The sequence below is a fragment of the Pongo pygmaeus genome, chromosome 5 (assembly GCF_028885625.2).
Source record: "Pongo pygmaeus isolate AG05252 chromosome 5, NHGRI_mPonPyg2-v2.0_pri, whole genome shotgun sequence".
Taxonomy (NCBI): Eukaryota; Metazoa; Chordata; class Mammalia; order Primates; family Hominidae; genus Pongo; species Pongo pygmaeus.
The window spans coordinates 150,022,989-150,041,142 of NC_072378.2; the positions used below are offsets into that span (position 1 = coordinate 150,022,989).

The 18,154-nt window shown below is 41.5% G+C and overlaps 1 protein-coding gene, 1 non-coding gene and 1 pseudogene across 4 annotated transcripts in view; 2 read left to right on the forward strand and 1 right to left on the reverse strand.

The window, feature by feature from the left end:
• Positions 1 to 879: 879 nt before the first annotated feature.
• On the forward strand, positions 880 to 2,822 carry LOC129038677 (small ribosomal subunit protein uS13-like; annotated as a pseudogene).
• Positions 2,823 to 2,864: 42 nt separating this feature from the next.
• On the forward strand, positions 2,865 to 2,999 carry LOC129039770 (small nucleolar RNA SNORA2/SNORA34 family). The gene has a single exon (XR_008503471.1). It is a non-coding gene; the product is annotated as a small nucleolar RNA SNORA2/SNORA34 family (small nucleolar RNA).
• Positions 3,000 to 3,106: 107 nt separating this feature from the next.
• The window catches only part of KATNA1 (katanin catalytic subunit A1), a 62,655-nt gene continuing 47,607 nt past the window's right edge, over positions 3,107 to 18,154 (reverse strand). For 2 of the 3 annotated variants that reach the window (XM_054491981.2, XM_054491980.2), the window contains exons 5-11: positions 12,980 to 13,101; positions 11,496 to 11,601; positions 9,823 to 9,981; positions 6,444 to 6,570; positions 5,726 to 5,860; positions 5,282 to 5,408; positions 3,107 to 3,465 (exon numbers count right to left, since the gene is read on the reverse strand). In XM_054491981.2, coding sequence (XP_054347956.1) covers positions 3,267 to 3,465; positions 5,282 to 5,408; positions 5,726 to 5,860; positions 6,444 to 6,570; positions 9,823 to 9,981; positions 11,496 to 11,601; positions 12,980 to 13,101 — 975 coding nt within the window. In that variant the 3' untranslated portion in view covers positions 3,107 to 3,266. The remainder of the gene's footprint in view (positions 3,466 to 5,281; positions 5,409 to 5,725; positions 5,861 to 6,443; positions 6,571 to 9,822; positions 9,982 to 11,495; positions 11,602 to 12,979; positions 13,102 to 18,154) is intronic. The other variant, XM_063667101.1, reaches the window with a different exon arrangement.

The following is an 18,154-nucleotide window of genomic DNA, read 5'->3' on the forward strand; positions in this document are numbered from 1 at the left end:
GTATAGCCGTTTTGGTTACACTGATATAAAACCTTTGCCCAGGTAAGAATGGCTGAGATGCAGGAGTAGGTATACTTTCATTTACACTGGCTGAAACCATGGCTCAAATTGAATGAGTCAATTGATATCATGAGTTAGACTGTGCCCTTGGTCTTGTGGTTCTAGATATAGTGCTGTTTACCCTAAAAGTGTTTTATTACCTCTTTTAACCATCACTCATATTGACATATTAATATTTTACAATGGGAACGAGTACATATAACATCTCTATGTGATACTTTTTTTTTTTTGAGACGGAGTCTGGCTCTGTTGCCTAGGCTGGAGTGCAGTGGCGCAATCTCGGCTCACTGCAAGCTTTGCCTCCCGAGTTCATGCCATTCTCCTGCCTCAGCCTCCTGAGTAGCTGGGACTACAGGCGCCCACTACTATGCCCGGCTAATTTTTTGTATTTTTAGTAGAGACGGGGTTTCACCATGTTAGCCAGGATGGTCTCGATCTCCTGACCTCGTGATCCGCCCACCTCGGCCTCCCAAAGTGCTGGGATTACAGGCATGAGCCACCGTGCCCGGCCCTCTATGTGATACTTTCTATTGTTTCATTAAAAAATATTTTTATTGGCTGGGCACGGTGGCTCACACCTGTAATCCCAGCACTTTGGAAGGCCGAGGCGGGCGGATCACGAGGTCAGGAGATCGAGACCATCCTGGCCAACACAGTGAAACCTCGTCTCTACTAAAAAAAAAAAAATACAAAAAATTAGCCAGGCGTGGTGGCGGGCTCCCGTAGTCCCAGCTACTCGGGAGGCTGAGGCAAGAGAATGGTGTGAACCCGGGAGGCAGAGCTAGCAGTGAGCTGAGATCGCGCCACTGCACTCCAGCTTGGGCGACAGAGCAAGGCTCTGTCTCAAAATATATATATATATATTTTTTTTTTTTTACTGCAACCCATCATTTTGAAAACATTGTCCAAGAAAGTAATGGTTGTTTTTTGTTTGTTTTTTTGAGACGGAGTTTCACTCTTGTTGTCTAGGCTGGAGTGCAATGGTGTGATCTTAGCTCACTGCAACCTCCGCCTCCCAAGTTCAAGCAATTCTGCCTCAGCCTCCTGAGTAGCTGGGATTACAAACTCCCACTACCATGCCCGACTAATTTTTGTATTTTTAGTAGAGATGGGGTTTCACTGTGTTGGCCAGGCTGGTCTCAAAACTCCTGACCTCAGGTAATCCACCCACCTAGACCATCCAAAGTGCTGGAATTACAGGCATGAGCCACCATGCCCGGCCATGGTTGGTTTTTTTGAGACCACTTTATATTTAGGCCAAATAGGTGTGTGTGTGGTGGGGGTGGAGAGGATGACAAAGTAGAATGAAGGAGTGATGTTTCACTTTGCCAGACTTTAAATTAATTACATTGCATGGAGCTCTATTATGCAATACTATCTCCATACTGCTGAAAAAAATAATCTGCAACTTATAATTTGATCCTTGAGTTACCAACTAGTAACACTTTATCTTTACACCCTTTCTCATTCCCTAAGTCATTAGAAAGCACCAGTTCTAACTCCAAATGATGACATGGTCTTATTTTATCTATTAACCATAAGCTTACAGATTCTAGTGAAGAAAAAACTTTAGGAGGCTACATGGTCTATTGGAGAGTGTAGGCTCTGCAGTCAGAAGATCCCTATCCGGGCTTCTGTCTTTCTCAATAAGACTTGGGACCACAGCAAGGTCTGCAATCTCCTGAGGCTCTTTTCTATGGTTCGGATAACATGGTAAGTTATTTTCTTCTAAGTAGTCACACATGGAAATCTTATCTAAAATTTTATACCATTAACTTTTATTTCACTTATTAACTCATACCATTAATACCTTAGCTATGTTTAGTATGCATGAGTTAATGAGTGATTAGAGTACTATGAGCAGCACAGGTTTAGAAATGCCTATTTGCCTATAGTGCAGCCTCTTATATAGGCAAAATAAAAGTCAAGTAAGAATTTTATTTCTCCTTTTTAAAATGCAAAGTAAAATGTGTCTTTAAAACTCTCCCAGGAGGTGAAGGGAAGCTACCATAACACCAGGTGAGAAGGAAGACATATTGGGCTTGGCTCATGCTTTAATTAGCTACTGTGTAAAAATGTTCAGGGATTTTCAGTTATCCACTGGCACCCAGAGGCAATGGGTGAAGTTAACTGGAGCTAGAGCCAATTTTTTTCTTCCTAGAAGGAGTAACAGCAGCAAACAGTAGGAGAGAAGATGCCAAGTTAGAAGTGCATATAGCTTTCTTCCACAGGAGGCCTACACGCCGCTGCTTGTGCTGCCGCCATGTCTCTAGTGATCCTTGAAAAGTTGCAGCATATTTTGCAAGTACTCAACACCAACATTGATGGGTGGCGGAAAACAGCCTTTGCCATCACTGCCATTAAGGGTGTGGGCCAAAGATATGCTCATGTGGTGTTGAGGAAAGTAGACAATGACCTCAACAAGAGGGTGGGAGAACTCACTGAGGATGAGGTGGAACATGTGATCACCATTATGCAGAATCCATGCCAGTACAAAAGATGCCAGACTGGTTCTTGAACAGACAGAAGGATGTAAAGGATGGAAAATATAGCCAGGTCCTAGCCAACGGTCTGGACAACAAGCTCTGTGAAGACCTGGAGCAAGTGAAGAAGATTCGGGCCCATAGAGGGCTGCGTCACTTCTGGGGCCTTCGTGTCCGAGGCCGGCACACCAAGACCACAGGCTGCCATGGCCGCACCGTGGGTGTGTCCAAGAAGAAATAAGTCTGTAGGCCTTGTCTGTTAATAAATAGTTTATATACCCTCCCCCACCAAAAAAAAAGTGCATATAAAGTCAGCTTTCCTAGGCCCTGAATCAAGAAAGGTGATGGTTTGCCATTGTAGCTGTTGGTTTCAAACAAGAGCCAAGATTGATGTCTTTCTTATGGTCTGTTGGCTAATCCCAGTATGAATGGCCAGTTCAGTTGGAAGAAACACAGTCTTGAAAAAAATAGAAAAAGCAAAGAAAAAAAAAAGACAGCTTTCCAAGCTAAGTAACATTTGTGGTCAGTGAAATAGAAATCTAGTAATGCTAAAGTAAAACAAATTTTCAGCTTAAAAATATTGCCTTTATTCAGAATCATAAGGGTTTTAAAAAAAATCATACCATTATGAAAGTTAAAAAAAAATAGCACTCAATACAATGAATTACTACATTTAATATTCAAACACTTAAGGCACATTTCTCACAGTTTACATGTGAGAATTTAGCATGATCCAAACTCAAATATCCATTTCTCATATCTTTCAATGTCTGCAGCAGACACTGACTTAGAAACCTTTTTTAAAGCCATCTCGAAATCCTCCATAGTTGTAGGCATGTGCATTTCTTCTTTGGAAAGATTTCGGATTTCCTCTGGAGTCAAACCTTCAATGCGCCTTCTCATTGCCATCAAGGACGCATCCCTAGGTTTTAAGTTAAAAACAACAACAACACACACAGTGTTACTTTGGTTAAATGAAAACCTGTTAATAGAAAAATTTTCAATTGATCTGTTGTAGCACTCTCTAATTATATTACATATATATGTAGTATTGTATAGAAACTTATTGGAATACAAAGCCTGTTGTTTTTTTAAGCAGTTAAATCTTCTGTAATGAAAAAGGATGCTAATTTAAATAATTAATACTGAATATAAAACCCCAGAAAAAGTAAAAGTGGTGTTAAAGCTAGCAATTTGAATTTCATTATAACTATTCAGTAAAATGAAGAATAAGCATCACAGAGTCAGAAGAGAACCTGTTAACAAGAAAATTAAATATTTTCTCCATGTAGAGGAAAAGCTAGGTAAGTTCAGTGGTTTCTCCTTTTCTCATTTGTGTTTAAATAAAAAAAAACTTCAGATGCAAACAGCTCTTTCCTTTTACCAAGTTTTATCCTTAATAGCGGCCACCATTTATGCAAAGGGATAGCAATATAGCTGTTTGATGTATACATGTTAGCTTTAATCCTCAGAACCCCGTGTGGTATGCTCACTTTAGAGAGGAGGAAATGAGCGCAGTCAAGCCCCTGGTTAATTAAGTGTCTCTACTAATACTTAGATTAGGACAAAACCTACTTGAACCAGCTGGATTAAAGACATTCTTTTTTCTTTTTACTGCTATTCTATCACATTTAGGATAAGTTCACTGAGAATGAGACTGTATTCTGTGCATATGTCAAGTCAATATATTTCACAATCATTTCCTATTTTATAATATAGTGAACAAAGGCACCAACAATTTAATCCAAGACAATTACTGATTTTCTGTTTTACACAATTTATCCTAACATTAGCTTCTTGAACTTGTAGCTTTCAAATGAACCGTAGACTCTTCACTGACATGAAAGATACCCAGATATCTTACCAGCACCTGCTAACACCAACAAAACCAGAATTTGTGACCCTGACTACAAAATGTATGTGGGGCCGGGCATCGTGGCTCACACCTGTAATCTCAGCACTTTGGGAGGCTGAGGCAGGCGGATCACTTGAGGTCAGGAGTTCCAAGACCAGCCTGGCCAACGTGGTGAAACCCCGTCTCTACTAAAAATACAAAAATTAGCCAGGTGTGGTGGCACGCTCCTGTAATCCCATCTACTCGGGAGGCTGAGGCACAAGAATCACTTGAACCTAGGAGGCAAAGGTTGCAGTGAGCTGAGATTGGACCACTGCACTCCAGCCTGGGTGACAGAGCAAGAGTCCGTCTCAAAAAACAAAACAAAACTGGAATGTGGGTCTTTATTCATCTTTTTTTTTTTTTTTTTTTGGACACAGGGTCTTGCTTTGTCGCCCAGGCTGGGGTGCAGTGGCACAATCATGGCTCACTGCAGCCTCAAATTCCTGGGCTCAAGCGATCCTCCTGCCTCAGCTTCCTGAGCAGGTGGGAACCACCATGCCCGGCTAATTTTTAAAATTTTTTTCATGGAGATGAGGTCTTGCTATGTTACCCAGGCCAGTCAAACTCCTGGGCTCAAGTGATCTCCCACTTGGCCTCCCAAAGTGCTGAGATTATAGGCTTGAGCCGCCACCAAGATACTGATCTGTCTTAATTCAGCATAAAAACTTCACGTCAGAGGATCACTTGAGCTCAGGAGTTTCAGGCTGCAGTAAGCTGTGACTGCGCCTCTACTCTCCAGTCTAGGCGACAGAGCGAGACTCTGTCTCAAAAAACAAAACCAAAAAACTTCATATTAGAAGTTTATGCCTTCAAAAACCTATGCTTCTGTGATAATTCATACCTGCACACGTTGGTAATGTCCGCACCTGAATAACCTTCCATGTTTTCTGCTATACTTGCAAGGTCAACATCATCAGCCAATTCCAGCTCACGTAGACTTATTCGTAATAGCTCTTCCCTGCCTTTTGCTAATGGTAGAAACAAATTTTAAAATGTAAGCCTGCAGCATAAACATAGTATACTATTGTCTCAAATCTTCTTTGTGTGAGATGTTGTTTTCCAGTAAGAATTGGATCTCTAAGAAGAGATCATTAAGTAAAGAGCCATTCTTTACTTTTTAATTCCTTACTATTTAGTATTAAGGCATATAGCCAAACTAGTACCGTAAAGGAAGATACTCCTCATGTATCTCTTCAAGAAAGTTAGTTAATAACAAATTTTAAATTCTCTAAACAAAACTACACGGAAGTTAACAGGCTTTCTGACAAGATTGAAAGGAAGATACCTGATGGCAAAGGAATATAGATTCGTTTCTCAAGGCGTCGTCTTAAAGCCTCATCTATATCCCAGGGAAAATTAGTAGCTGCCAGAACCATAACCATTTTGGAAGGGTCATCATTTTCAGAAGCACCTCCAACACCTAAAATAAGGGTAAGGAGAGAGTGAAAAAGATATTAAGTTGGATTATACCAAATAAAGCTCAGCTATTTAAAGATCAACAACTATTTAGTACAACAATACAAGGAAGCACAGTCTTAAAGCCTCCTTAAGACTTAGGTTAACTGGTACATATGTGAATTTGTAATCCAAAGAAAATGAGTTCTGTAGTATGCAAATATATGACTCAAAATAGATTTAATCGAAAAGCCAGATCTCAACTACATAACAATTTTAAATCTTTTTCAAAGCATACATAAACTCTAAGGCCAATTTATCTGCATTTATTTTTATTTCAATTTCATAGCTAAAGTGAGATAGTTGTATATACCAAAAGGGTGCCCTGTGGGTGGCCATTAGTTCTGACTTGTCACCACTGTCAGTGTACCAAATCTATTACTATCACTATCAGGAACTACTTGCCACCCCCTCTAGTCCATCTGAAGTTAAGAACACCTATTAAAAGCCTTGGGTTAGCACTATGAGTAAAGTTTGACCCACTGGAACTGGAGATGCCACACCTAACAACCTCCCATCCCTGGTCAACTCATGCTAAACACAGATACCATCCATTTGAACCAGCAGCTCCGCTTTCACCCTCCTGCTTGCTTCATGTTCTTCAGAAGTCCCTCGGCGACTACAGATGGAGTCTATCTCATCAATAAATATGGTGGCTGGAGAATAAAATCGAGCCTAAAGGAAGAAACCATGCAATACCAAGCTATTATTTCATTTTAAAATAATCTACAGACTCGCAATCAGAAAATAGCTGAGGGAGGCTGGGCGCAGTGGCTCACACATGTAATCCCAGCACTGGGAGGGTGAGGCAGGAGGATGGATTGAGCCCAAGAGTTCGAGACCAGCCTGGGCAACATAGCAAGACTCCATCTCTACAGAAAATTAAAATATTAGTTGAGTGTGGTTACACGTGTTTGAGTCCCAGCTACTCAGGAGGCTAGGTGAGAGGATCCCTTGAGCCCAGGAGTTCAAGGCTTCGGTGAGCTATGATCACACCACACCACTGTATTCCAGACTGGGTGACAGAGTGAGAACCTGTCTCTAAAACAAGAGGAAAGAAAGAAAACAACACAACAGCTAAGGAGCCTGCCACACTGTGCATCTTTCTCTCACGCTAATATTGGGGAGATGGGATAGAATTAGAACAGCTAAAATATGGCTTCTAATGAACCGTTATTTACTTATTTATTTATTTAAGAGGCAAGGTCTTGCTCTGTCATCCAGGCTGGAGTGCAGTGATATGATTTTGGCTCACTTCAACCTTGAGCTCCTGGGCTCAAGCAATCCTCTCACCTCAACCTCCTGAGTAGCTAGGACTACAGGTGTGTGCCACCACACCAGGCTTATTTTTATATTTTTGGTAGAGATGGTGTCTTATTATGTTGCCCAGGCTGGTCTCAAACTCCTAGACTCAAGCAATCTTCCTGCCTCAGCCTCCCAAAATGCTAGGATTACAATGAGCCACTGTACCTAGTGGGATAATTTCATCTTTAAAGAGAGTCAATACTTGGGTTTTTATGTATAAATATTTTTGTACTTTTTCAACAAATGGAGAGAGGGAAAGAGTGAACTTAATCATCATTAAAACATCCAAGAAAATTCTCAACTAAAATTTTAGGAACCATCTATCAAAAGAACCTACATCAACAAAAATTAAATTTCAGTCTGTTGCCACACAAAGCAAAAGTGACTAGACCGATTCTTCCCACATACTGAGGGTATGCAGAATGATCTGACTTCAAGTAAAGGCTATGTGTCCTGGGTTTAGCTGGCCCAGGCAGGTACTGTAGAGGACACCAATTGGTTCTCCCTGCACAGCACACTTCTGGTAAGAGAAGCCTCTTTTTCATTTGCAAATCATCCCTCTTTTTCTTTCTTTCTCTTTCTGTTTTTTTGAGACAGAACTCTCACTGTGTCTCCTACTTGGCTCACTGCAACCTCTGCCACCCCAGTTCAAGCGATTCTCCTGCCTCAGCCTCCCAAGTAGCTGGGATTACAAGCATGCACCACCACACCTGGCTAATTTTTCTATTTTTAGTAGAGATGGGGTTTCATCATGTTGGCCAGGCTGGTCTCGAACTCCTGACCTCAAGTGATCTGCCCGCCTCGACCTCCCAAAGTGCGGGGATTACAGGCGTGAGCCACCATGCCGGGCCCCTCTTTCATTCCTATTCCACTACTTCAAAAGAGGCTAACTTTACTTGGAACTCCAGGGGTTTTATTCAGGCCTGGCCAATCAGAGCACTCCAATTCTCTGACCAAAAACAAGGAGGTTAGGCATAGGTATGAAACTCAAAACAGGCCAAATATTAATCTTTGGACTTTTGCTGGAACTATGACAAAATGAGGGCTAACTTCGCTGAGAGTTCATTACCCTAAGGACAATAAAAATAAGACTTGAAAGCTGAGTTGCAGTGGTACACGCCTGAAGTCCCAGCTACTTGGGAGGCTGAGAGAGGAGGATGCAGTATGTTATGATTGTGCCTGTGAATAACCACTGCACTACAATCTGTATAATATAGTGAGAGCTTATCTTAAAAAAAAACCAAAAAAACAAAAAAGCTGAACACAATGGCTCTTGCCTGTAATCCCAGCACTTTATGGGGTCTAGGCAAGAGGAGTGTTTGAGGCCAGGAGTTCTAGATTAGCCTGGGCAACGTAGTGAGACTTCATCTCTACAAAAAAATCAAGGCCAGGCGCAGTGGCTCATACCTGTAATCCTAACACTTTGGGAGGCCAAGGTGGGCAGATCACCTGAGGTCAGGAGTTCAAGACCAGCCTGGTCAACATGGCAAAACCTCATCTCTACTAAAAATACAAAAATTAGCCAGGCATGGTAGTGCACATGTGTAGTCCCAGCTACTCAGGAGGCTAAGGTGGGAGGATTGCTTGAGGCTAGGAGGTGAAGGCTGCTGTGACCGGAGATTGCAACACTGCACTCCAGCCTAGGTGACAGAATGAGACCCTGTCTAAAAAAATAGAATTCATGTCTTGACCAGGATTGGTGACCCATGCCTGTAAATCCAGCACTTTGGGAGTCTGAAGCAAGAGGATCACTTGAACCCAGGAGTTCAAGATCAGCCTGGGCAACACAGCAAGACCCCATCTGTAAAAAAAAAAAAAAAAATTAGCTGAGTGTGGTGGCTCATGTCCATCGTCCCACCTACTTGGGAGGCTTAGACGGGAGGATCACTTGAGCCTGGGAGGTCACGGATGCAGCGAGTTGTGATCATGCTCCTGCATACCGGCCTAGGCAAGACTGAGAACCCAAAAAAAAAAAGAAGATTCACATCTTTGTCACTAATAGCATAACTCTATCCTAATTACATAAAACCACTCTGCTTCTTAGAGGCAAGAGTGAGGTAATCAGTGAAGCTTAACAAAGTCTGAAGTTTAAAAGGTTGTGGAATTCAATCTAAACACTCTATCAGAACTTGTTGAATTACATTTCTTCTGTTGGTACTCTGATTTGTATTGGTGGAAGAAAGAACCTAATCCAAGATTAGGTCATTAAAATGAAGGCATTTGGTACAGTTAATAGATCGGAGGTGACCTGAGTTCCATAGTAACTTATGATTCTCACCTTTTGGCATCATTGTTACAATACTGTGGTTATCATATTATAACTAAACCTATTGATTTAAAAAACATAATAATTTCAGATTCCTACAGAAGATTAGTAATGCAGATCCCATAACGTGAGCATGCCCCAAAACTGGTAGATTTGGATCTACATCTGGAGAAAAAAAGACAAAGAGAAACTCTAATTATTCATGTTTGTAAAGAAAGCTAGCTTTAAGGACAAGGAATCATACTCTGGGCAAAATGGCATCCTGCCTAACTATTCCATATACTGGAGATAGTTACAGCTCACTTTCTCCCCTTTTAGAGAGGTAAAGAATCATTAGAGCTGTCTCAAACATTCACCATTTCAAACAGAAGACGAACAAGCTTCTCAGATTCTCCTCTGTATTTGGAAGTCAGAGTTGATGAAGAGACATTGAAGAATGTTGTCTTGCATTCTGTAGCCACTGCTTTAGCAAGGAGCGTCTTCCCCGTGCCAGGTGGGCCGACCATCAGTACTCCCTGTTGCGAATATAATAGCCTCAGCAGAGGATTTATCTGCCATTGTTCTAATTCATAAAAGTGTCATTACTAAGTAGCAAATTTCAACCAACTTATATATAATATCAAGACAAATAAAAGACAAAGAGATAAACAGGAGGATACTTTGTCACAAATTTACTCTTCCCGTTAAAAAAGAAGATAACTACATTATTAAAAATTTGGAACTCAAAGATGAGAAAAAGTAGTTTATAATATCAACACCCTAACAGAGGTACCATGAGCATCTGGATTTATATCCTGATTGTCCTTTTGCTCAGACAAATTAGGTTTTTTAAAAATATAACTTATTCGGCCAGGCATGGTGGCTCACACCTGTAATCCCAGCACTTTGATGAGAGGCCAAGGCAGGCAGATCACGAGGTCAGGGGATCGGGACCATCCTGGCCAACATGGTGAAACCCTGTTTCTACTAAAATACAAAAAAAGTTAGCTGGGCATGGTGGTGCATGCCTGTAATCCCAGCTACTCGGGAGGCTAAGGCAGGGTAATCGCTTCAACCCGTGAGGCGGAGATTGCAGTGAGCCAAGATCGCACTGCACTCCAGCCTGGCGACGGAGCGAGACTCCGTCTCAAAACAAAACAAACAAAATACATATATATATAATTTATTCAAAGTATGTCTATCATTTTGTATCTTGCTTATCACTTAATGTATAAAGGATTTTTACAACTATTCATACATGCAGAGTTACCTATCAGTGTATTTTCCAAATCCAAGAAAGGCTTTTTTGATGGTCTTTTTTTAGATCAGCCCATGACTTTAAAAAGTATTTATCACATGCAGATATTTCCCATTAATTTATTGAAAACAATCCCCAAAATACAGGTTACAATCATGCAACATGACATATAAAATGGAGTGTTTCTGCATTAGCTGACTAGGTCATATTTGCAAATACAAGGTCATTCTAAATGGGGTGAATTCTAATTTTTTTTTTTTTTTTGAGACAGAGTTTCACTCTTGTTGCCCAGGCTGAAGTGCAATGGAGTGATCTCAGCTCACCACAACCTCCACCTCCCAGTTTCAGGCAATTCTCCTGCCTCAGCCTCCCGGGTAGCTGGGATTACAGGCATGCACCACCACGCCCGGCTAGTTTTGTATTTTTAGTAGAGATGGGGTTTCTCCATGTTGGTCAGGCTGGTCTCAAACTCCTGACCTCAGGTGATCCACCTGCCTCGGCCTCCCAAAGTGCTGGGATTACAGGCGTGAGCCACCATGCCCGGCCAAATTCTAAATTTTAATGCTGTGTATTCAACTTTCCAAAGATCACACTGTATGTATTTCTTATTCTAGGACTCTTGCAATAGCTTCTGGTCTAACAAAATTCTCAGTAGCACAACATATACCTTTTAATTTAAAAATTTCCTTACTCCACTTTCTCCCTCCACTTTTCCCAATATAGATAAATATTGGCTTTCTGTATCAACATGCTGCCATTTACTTTGACAATGCCACACAGTAATAAACTTACTTTCCATGGTCTCCTAATGCCCTTAAAGAATTCGGGCATCCACATTGGTAACACTACAGCTTCCTTAAGCAACTTTTTAGCTTCTACTAAATCAGCGATATCGTCCCTGAAAGAGAAGACATTTTATTAACAACCCTTTAGATGATACATGTCTATGCAGTCACTCTTGAGAACCACTGGAAGCACATGATGTTGTGCTGCTGACAGAATGGTGAGCCTCTCTCTGAGCCCGGGTGAACTAACGCACTGTGATGAGGCCCACCATGTCAACCAGCAGATATATACGCTGCTGACAGAATGGTGAGCCTCTCTCAGAACACGGGTGGACTAACACACTGCGACGAGGCCCACCATGTCAACCAGCAGATATATAAAGAGCACAACCTTTTCTTCAGTTATTGGCAGTTGACAGTTTTTAGCCTGGATCATGAGAACATAGTCTACAGGCACACTCTTCAGGGTTATGTGTCATCTCATTTTAAACTCCTGCTCTTATGGTCCTCATTCCACAACCTCCATGATTTAGAAACAATGAGCCCATGTTTTTTAAAACTAAAAAAAAGCATAAAGAATAAAAATGGTATAAAGCAGAGACAGGCTACAACATAGCTGCTTTGCCTCCAGCTCTATTAAGAGGTAGATGCCAAGGTTAAAGAGTATCACAGAGATTGCTATAAAGTCATCTCCAACCACTAGAATACCTACTACTACTGCTACATGTGGCAATTTCTGTTAAAAAAAGTATTTTCATTGTATAAAATATTAATGTCCCCAATATTTTAAAATATCAAACCCATACCTAATAATCATTAAGGTTTTAACAGAAATATAAACATAATATGCCTAACTTTGTGGAAAAGTTAACTTTTATAACTCATTATGATACATTACAGATCTTTGATTATATGTAATATTAATAAAGTTGAGAATCACTGCTCTAAAAGAAAATAAAAGCAACATTTCTAGGATGCTATAGATAATAAGCAACACACATACATACAAATCATTGCCTTGGCCAGGTGCAAAGGCTCATGACTGTAATCCTAGCACTCTGGGAGGCTGAGGCAGGAGGATCACTTGAACCCAGGAGTTCAAGACCAGCCTGATCAAGACTCCAAGTCTACAAAACATTTTTTTAAATTAGCTAGATGTGGTGGTGTGCACCTGTGGTCCCAGCTACTTGGAAGGCTGTGGCAGGAGGATCACTTGAGCCTAGGAGTTTGAATCTGCAGTGAGCTATGATCAAGCCACTGTCCTCCAGCCTGGGCAATAAAGTAAGACCCTGTCTCTAAAAAACAAAAACAAAAACCTCAGACCCTCAGACAAAAATTGGAACAGGCTGAATGCAGGGAAGTCATGCTCACGCTGCACATACTCCGGTTCTGTCCTCAAGCTCTACTCTTCAGTACATGCTCACATTTGCTCCATTTTCCATTCCAAATAGCATCACCAGCACCCAATTATTTGGTTGTGATATAACTTACCATCGAACATTGGGATTCTGAGAAATTATATCTCTTTCCAAAGCTTCTACTAAGTCTTTATCATATCCGGTACTATCAAATTTATTTGTCTCTGGTTCTGTTACTGCAGCAGGTGATTTGTTCTACATCAAGAGAAAAAACAAGCTGATTCATTTATTTTGTTTCTGTGAATCGGAAACACAGATTGGACTCAAGTGACATCCTTTAAAAAGCTAATACATCATTTGGCCAGGCACAGTGGCTCACACCTGTAATCCCAGCACTTTGGGAGGCCAAGATGGGTGGATCACGAGGTCAGGAAATTGAGACCACCCTGACTAACAGGGTGAAACCCCATCTCTACTAAAAATACAAAAAATTAGCCAGGCATGGTGGCAGCACCTGTAGTCCCAGCTACTTGGGAGGCTGAGGCAGGAGAATAGTGTGAACCCGGGAGGCGGAGCTTGCAGTGAGCCAAGATCATGCCACTGCACTCCAGCCTGGATGACAGAGTGAGACTCCATCTCAAAAAAAAAAAAAAAAAAAAGCAGCTAATATAATAATACAATAACAAGGATAGGACCAAAGACTCTAAGTCATCCTTCTACATCAACATCGGTTTGATATATCAAAAGTATCAAAGAAAAATAAAAATGACCATGCATATGAACGGGCTAGCATAAAAAAATTAATACTGAGATAAATGTGGTCACAAGTGAATATCAGATATACACAAAATGTATTTCAATCCTTTAGAGGAGATAAGATTAAAGACACATGGCTTATTTAGCCAAGACTATGGCTCAATCTTTAAACACCTACTTGTCCCTCATCAATGCTCCTAAAAATATCCCTTTTCATTATTCCCACTACCCTCCAAAAGACACATCTCAGTCCTTACATGGGATTCCTCTCATCCTCTGTGATGACAGTCATTAGGGCCACGGTTCCCAAACTATGTACTCAATACCCAGGACACAATGGCAAACTCACAAGGTATTGTGGGATAGTTTAAATTTTTGAAAGAAACACAGCAACATCTGTTGAACATTGTGTGAACTACTAGCTAGAGGTAGTTCACAATTCCTACATAAGACTGCTATACTCCTCTTCAATAATGCCTTATTTATTTATTTATTTATTTATTTATTTATTTTTGAGCTAGAGTCTCACTCTGTCGCCCAGGCTAGAGTGTAGTAGTGTGATCTTGGCTCATTGCAACCTCCACCTCCCGGGTTCAAGCAATTCTCCTGTCTCAGCCTTCTGAGTAGGATGACAGGTGTGCACCAACACGCCCGGCTAATTATTTTTAGTAGAGATGGGGTTTCAGCACGTTGGCCATGCTAGTCTTGAACTGCTGACCTCAAGTGATCCGCCCACCTCGGCTTCCAAAGTGCTGGGATTACAGGCGTGAGCCACCGTGTCCGGCCTGAGTAATGCCGTATTTTTGTGGAGCTGGGTTTTGGGCAGTTGCTGTGATAAGATGTACAGAGAGAAAATCAATGTGCAAGAGGAATGACGGTAGAATGTCCGTTCTGACTGCAGGGTTTGAGAAACTGTGTAACAGGGCCCAGTAGGTGTTCAACTGCTAGGACACAAACTGTTTGAACCTAACTTCTTCATAAATGGATAGGTATTTTTCATAAGTGGATGGGTATCCTGGCCTAGAGATGCTATATAAAAATTACTAAGATACTTATGAATATTATAGGCCAAGAAAATTTATGAAGCCCTGGCCCTGCATTAGGGTAAATAAACATTTTTTCTGCCATACTAAGATTGTTACCCAATTCCCATAACATTTTTTTTGCATGTAACATGATGATTCCTTTGCCAATTGGTGCTGTCTAATGCCATTATTAATGTCCAGACTTAACTAATATTTATGATATTCAAAATGTTAACCTAGACGGCCAAATAAGCATCAGTTCCACGATGTGTATTGAGCCTCCAATATTAACATAAAAGATTCAAGGAAGGAACTGTGTAACTTTTTTTTTTTTTTTTTTTTTTTGAGATGGAGTTTCACTCTTGTTGCCCAGGCTGGAGTGCAGTGGCACGATCTTGGCTCACTGCAACCTCTGCTTCCCAGGTTCAAGCAATTCTCCTGCCTCAGCCTTCTGAGTAGCTGGGATTACAGGCATGCACCACCACGCCTGGCTGACTTTTTATATTTTCAGTAGAGATGAGGTTTCACCATGTTGGCCAGGCTGGTCTTGAACTCCTGACCTCAGGTGATTTGCCCACCTCAGCCTCCCAAAGTGCTGGGATTACAGGCGTGAGCCACCACACCCGGCCAGAACTGTGTAACATTTAAAAGAGAAGAAGATAATCTTTTCTTCAAAGTATTTATAAAGCTGTTAATCATTTACAGATATTTAACAAGTATTTGTTCCATGTTAGCAGCTATGGAGAACAGAAAGAAGACACTGTCCCTGACTATCAGGAACATATACTGTAAGCCAGGGAAGATACAAATATAAGGCATTTTCTCTTTCTCTTTCTTTTTCTTTTCTCCCATAGAACACAGTACTAAGGGAATGTTCGCAGACAAAGCAAAACAAATTTAAGTAGGCAGAAAAAAGAAACAGGGTTGTAATAGGCCAGCCAAAGGAAGCTGTGGAATTTCAAATGCTGACATATTTAATAGGATTTTATTTAATTAGTTGAACTAGCACAATTTCTTTTAGATATACATCTATCTAATAATTTGCTCCTGGCCAGGTGCAGTGGCTCATGCCTATAATTCTAGCACTTAGGCTGAGGCGGGTGGATCAGTTGAGGCCAGGAGTTTGAGATCAGGCTGGCCAACATGGTGAAATCCCCTCTCTACTAAAAATACAAAAATATTAGCTGGGCATAGTAGTACATGCCTGTAGTCCCAGCTACTCAAGAGGCTGAGAGGAGAATCGCTTGAACCCAGGAAGGCAGAGGTTACACTAAGCTGAGACTGCACTACTGCACTCCAGCCTGGGCAACAGAACAAGACTCCATCTCAAATAAAAACAAACAATAACTTGTTCTAAGTGAAAACAGTAACTAGTAGGAAGTGGAAAAAAACAGTTGAGGGATTCAAAGGGACCTAGACTCCTTTTTTCATGCTCAAAATAAAGTTTCAGATAGATGGATTAATCAGTACATAAGTTCTTGGGTTTAAAACTAGTTCTTTTGCTGGGCTCAGTGGCTCACGCCTGTAATCCCAGCACTTTGGGAGGCCAAGGCAGGCAGATCACCTTAGGTCAGTAGTTCGAGACCAGCCTGGAGAACATGATGAAACCCCGTCTCTACTAACAATACAAAAATTAGCCAGGTGTGATGGCTCACACCTGTAATCCTAGCTGCTCGGGAGGCTGAGGCAGAAGAATCGCTTCAACCTGGGAGGCAGAAGTTGCAGTAAGCCGAGATCAGGCCACTGCACTCCAGCCTGGGTGACAGAGTGAGACTCCGTCTCAAAAAAAAAAACCAAAACAAAACCAAAAAACTAGTTCTTTTAAAGCTGGCAAAATTATAAATACAAAACCCATTACCTCAATTAAAAGAGTTAATTAAAAATGACAGCTGGGTTCTCATTTCCAGGAAGATGGAGCATACTTTTCAGCATTTCTTCTGCTAAGTAGAGCTAAAACCCTTGGGTATTATACATACCACAAACACAGGAGGACTCTGAAAGGTGCAAAGAAGCCAGCAGAGCCACTAAGGAACTCAAACATGGTGTGAGTTCCCTGGGTTTTCTTTCTTTCAAATATCCAGACTTGGGGCTGAAGAGCCAATTTGAACAAACAAAAACACCCCAACAGAAGCTTGCTCTTTCTAGGCAAAGGACCAAGGAAGGGGCAGTCTAGCAAGACAGAGCTTTTAGACAGTAACACTCTACTCCAGTCAAGCATCACCAAAGACTTGTGGCCCCGGCCCCACCCAGGGCAGCAAAGGCAGGGTGGAAGGCCTAGGACTTTCTACCTCTGGAAGCCTACAGTGAGTTACCTCAAACCCCCACTAGGGTAGAATCAGAGGCTAAATAAGAAGGTGAAACTTTCATTCCCAAAAATGAAATGAACAAGAGCCCCTGCATGTTCTCTCCCCCACCCCTCCCCGCCACAGTCACTGGACATCATAGAGGGAACCTGGACTTCCACTCCTCAACCACAGTGTCCCTGGAGAGCATGTGGACAACTTCCACCGCAGCTCAGCAGTAATGAGAAGGCCTCTGCCCCTAGGCAGGTGCCGACAAAGGATGGCTGGGGAACCTGAACTTCCATCCCCACCTGGCAGCGGTGGCACCCCTATTCTCCCTGCCAGAGTAATGTTAGGAAAAGTCAGCTAAACAGAAGGTTTAAATAAGATCTAGAGTCTCATGATATAATATGAAAATGTCCAGGTTTCAACAGAAAATTCCTCATACCAAGAACCATGAAGATCTCAAATTAAACGTAAAGAGACAATCAACGATGCCAAGACCAAGATGACAGTGATGTTAGAGTTTCCTGACAGATTTTAAAGCCTTTTACATGCTTCAATAATTATGAATGTACTTGAAACATTATGAAGAAAAATAGCCTCAGAAACAAACAGAACATCCCAAAGACTCCATGCCAACACACATTATACTTTAATTTCTGAAAACCAAAGACAAAGAAAAAATTGAAAGCAATGAAAGAATATCAACACCTTGCTTATAGGGAAAAACAATTTGGATGAAAGCTTCTCAGAAAAGCAAGCCAGAGGAAGTAGCATAGTATTTTTTAAGGAAAAAAAAAAAGTATTTTTTCAAGAAAAAAACTCAGGCCAGGTGCGGTGGCCCACGCCTATAATCTTAGCACTTTGGGAGGCCAAGGTGGCAAGACTGCTTGAGCTCAAGACTTCAAGACCAGCTTGGGCAATAAAATAAGATTCTGTCTCGGCCAGGCATGGTGGCTCAGGCCTGTAATCCCAGCATTTTGGGAGGCCGAGGTGGGCGTGTCACGAGGTCAGGAGTTTGAGACCTGCCTGGCCAACACAGTGAAACCCCGTCTCTACTAAAAATACAAAAATTAGCTGGGCATGGTGATGGGCACCTGTAATCCTAGCTACTCGGGAGGCTGAGGCAGGAGAATCACTTGAACCCAGGAGGCACAAGTTGCAGTGAGCTGAGATCATGCTGCTGCACTTCAGCCTGGGTGACAGAGCTAGACTCCGTCTCAAAAAAAAAAAAAAAAAAAA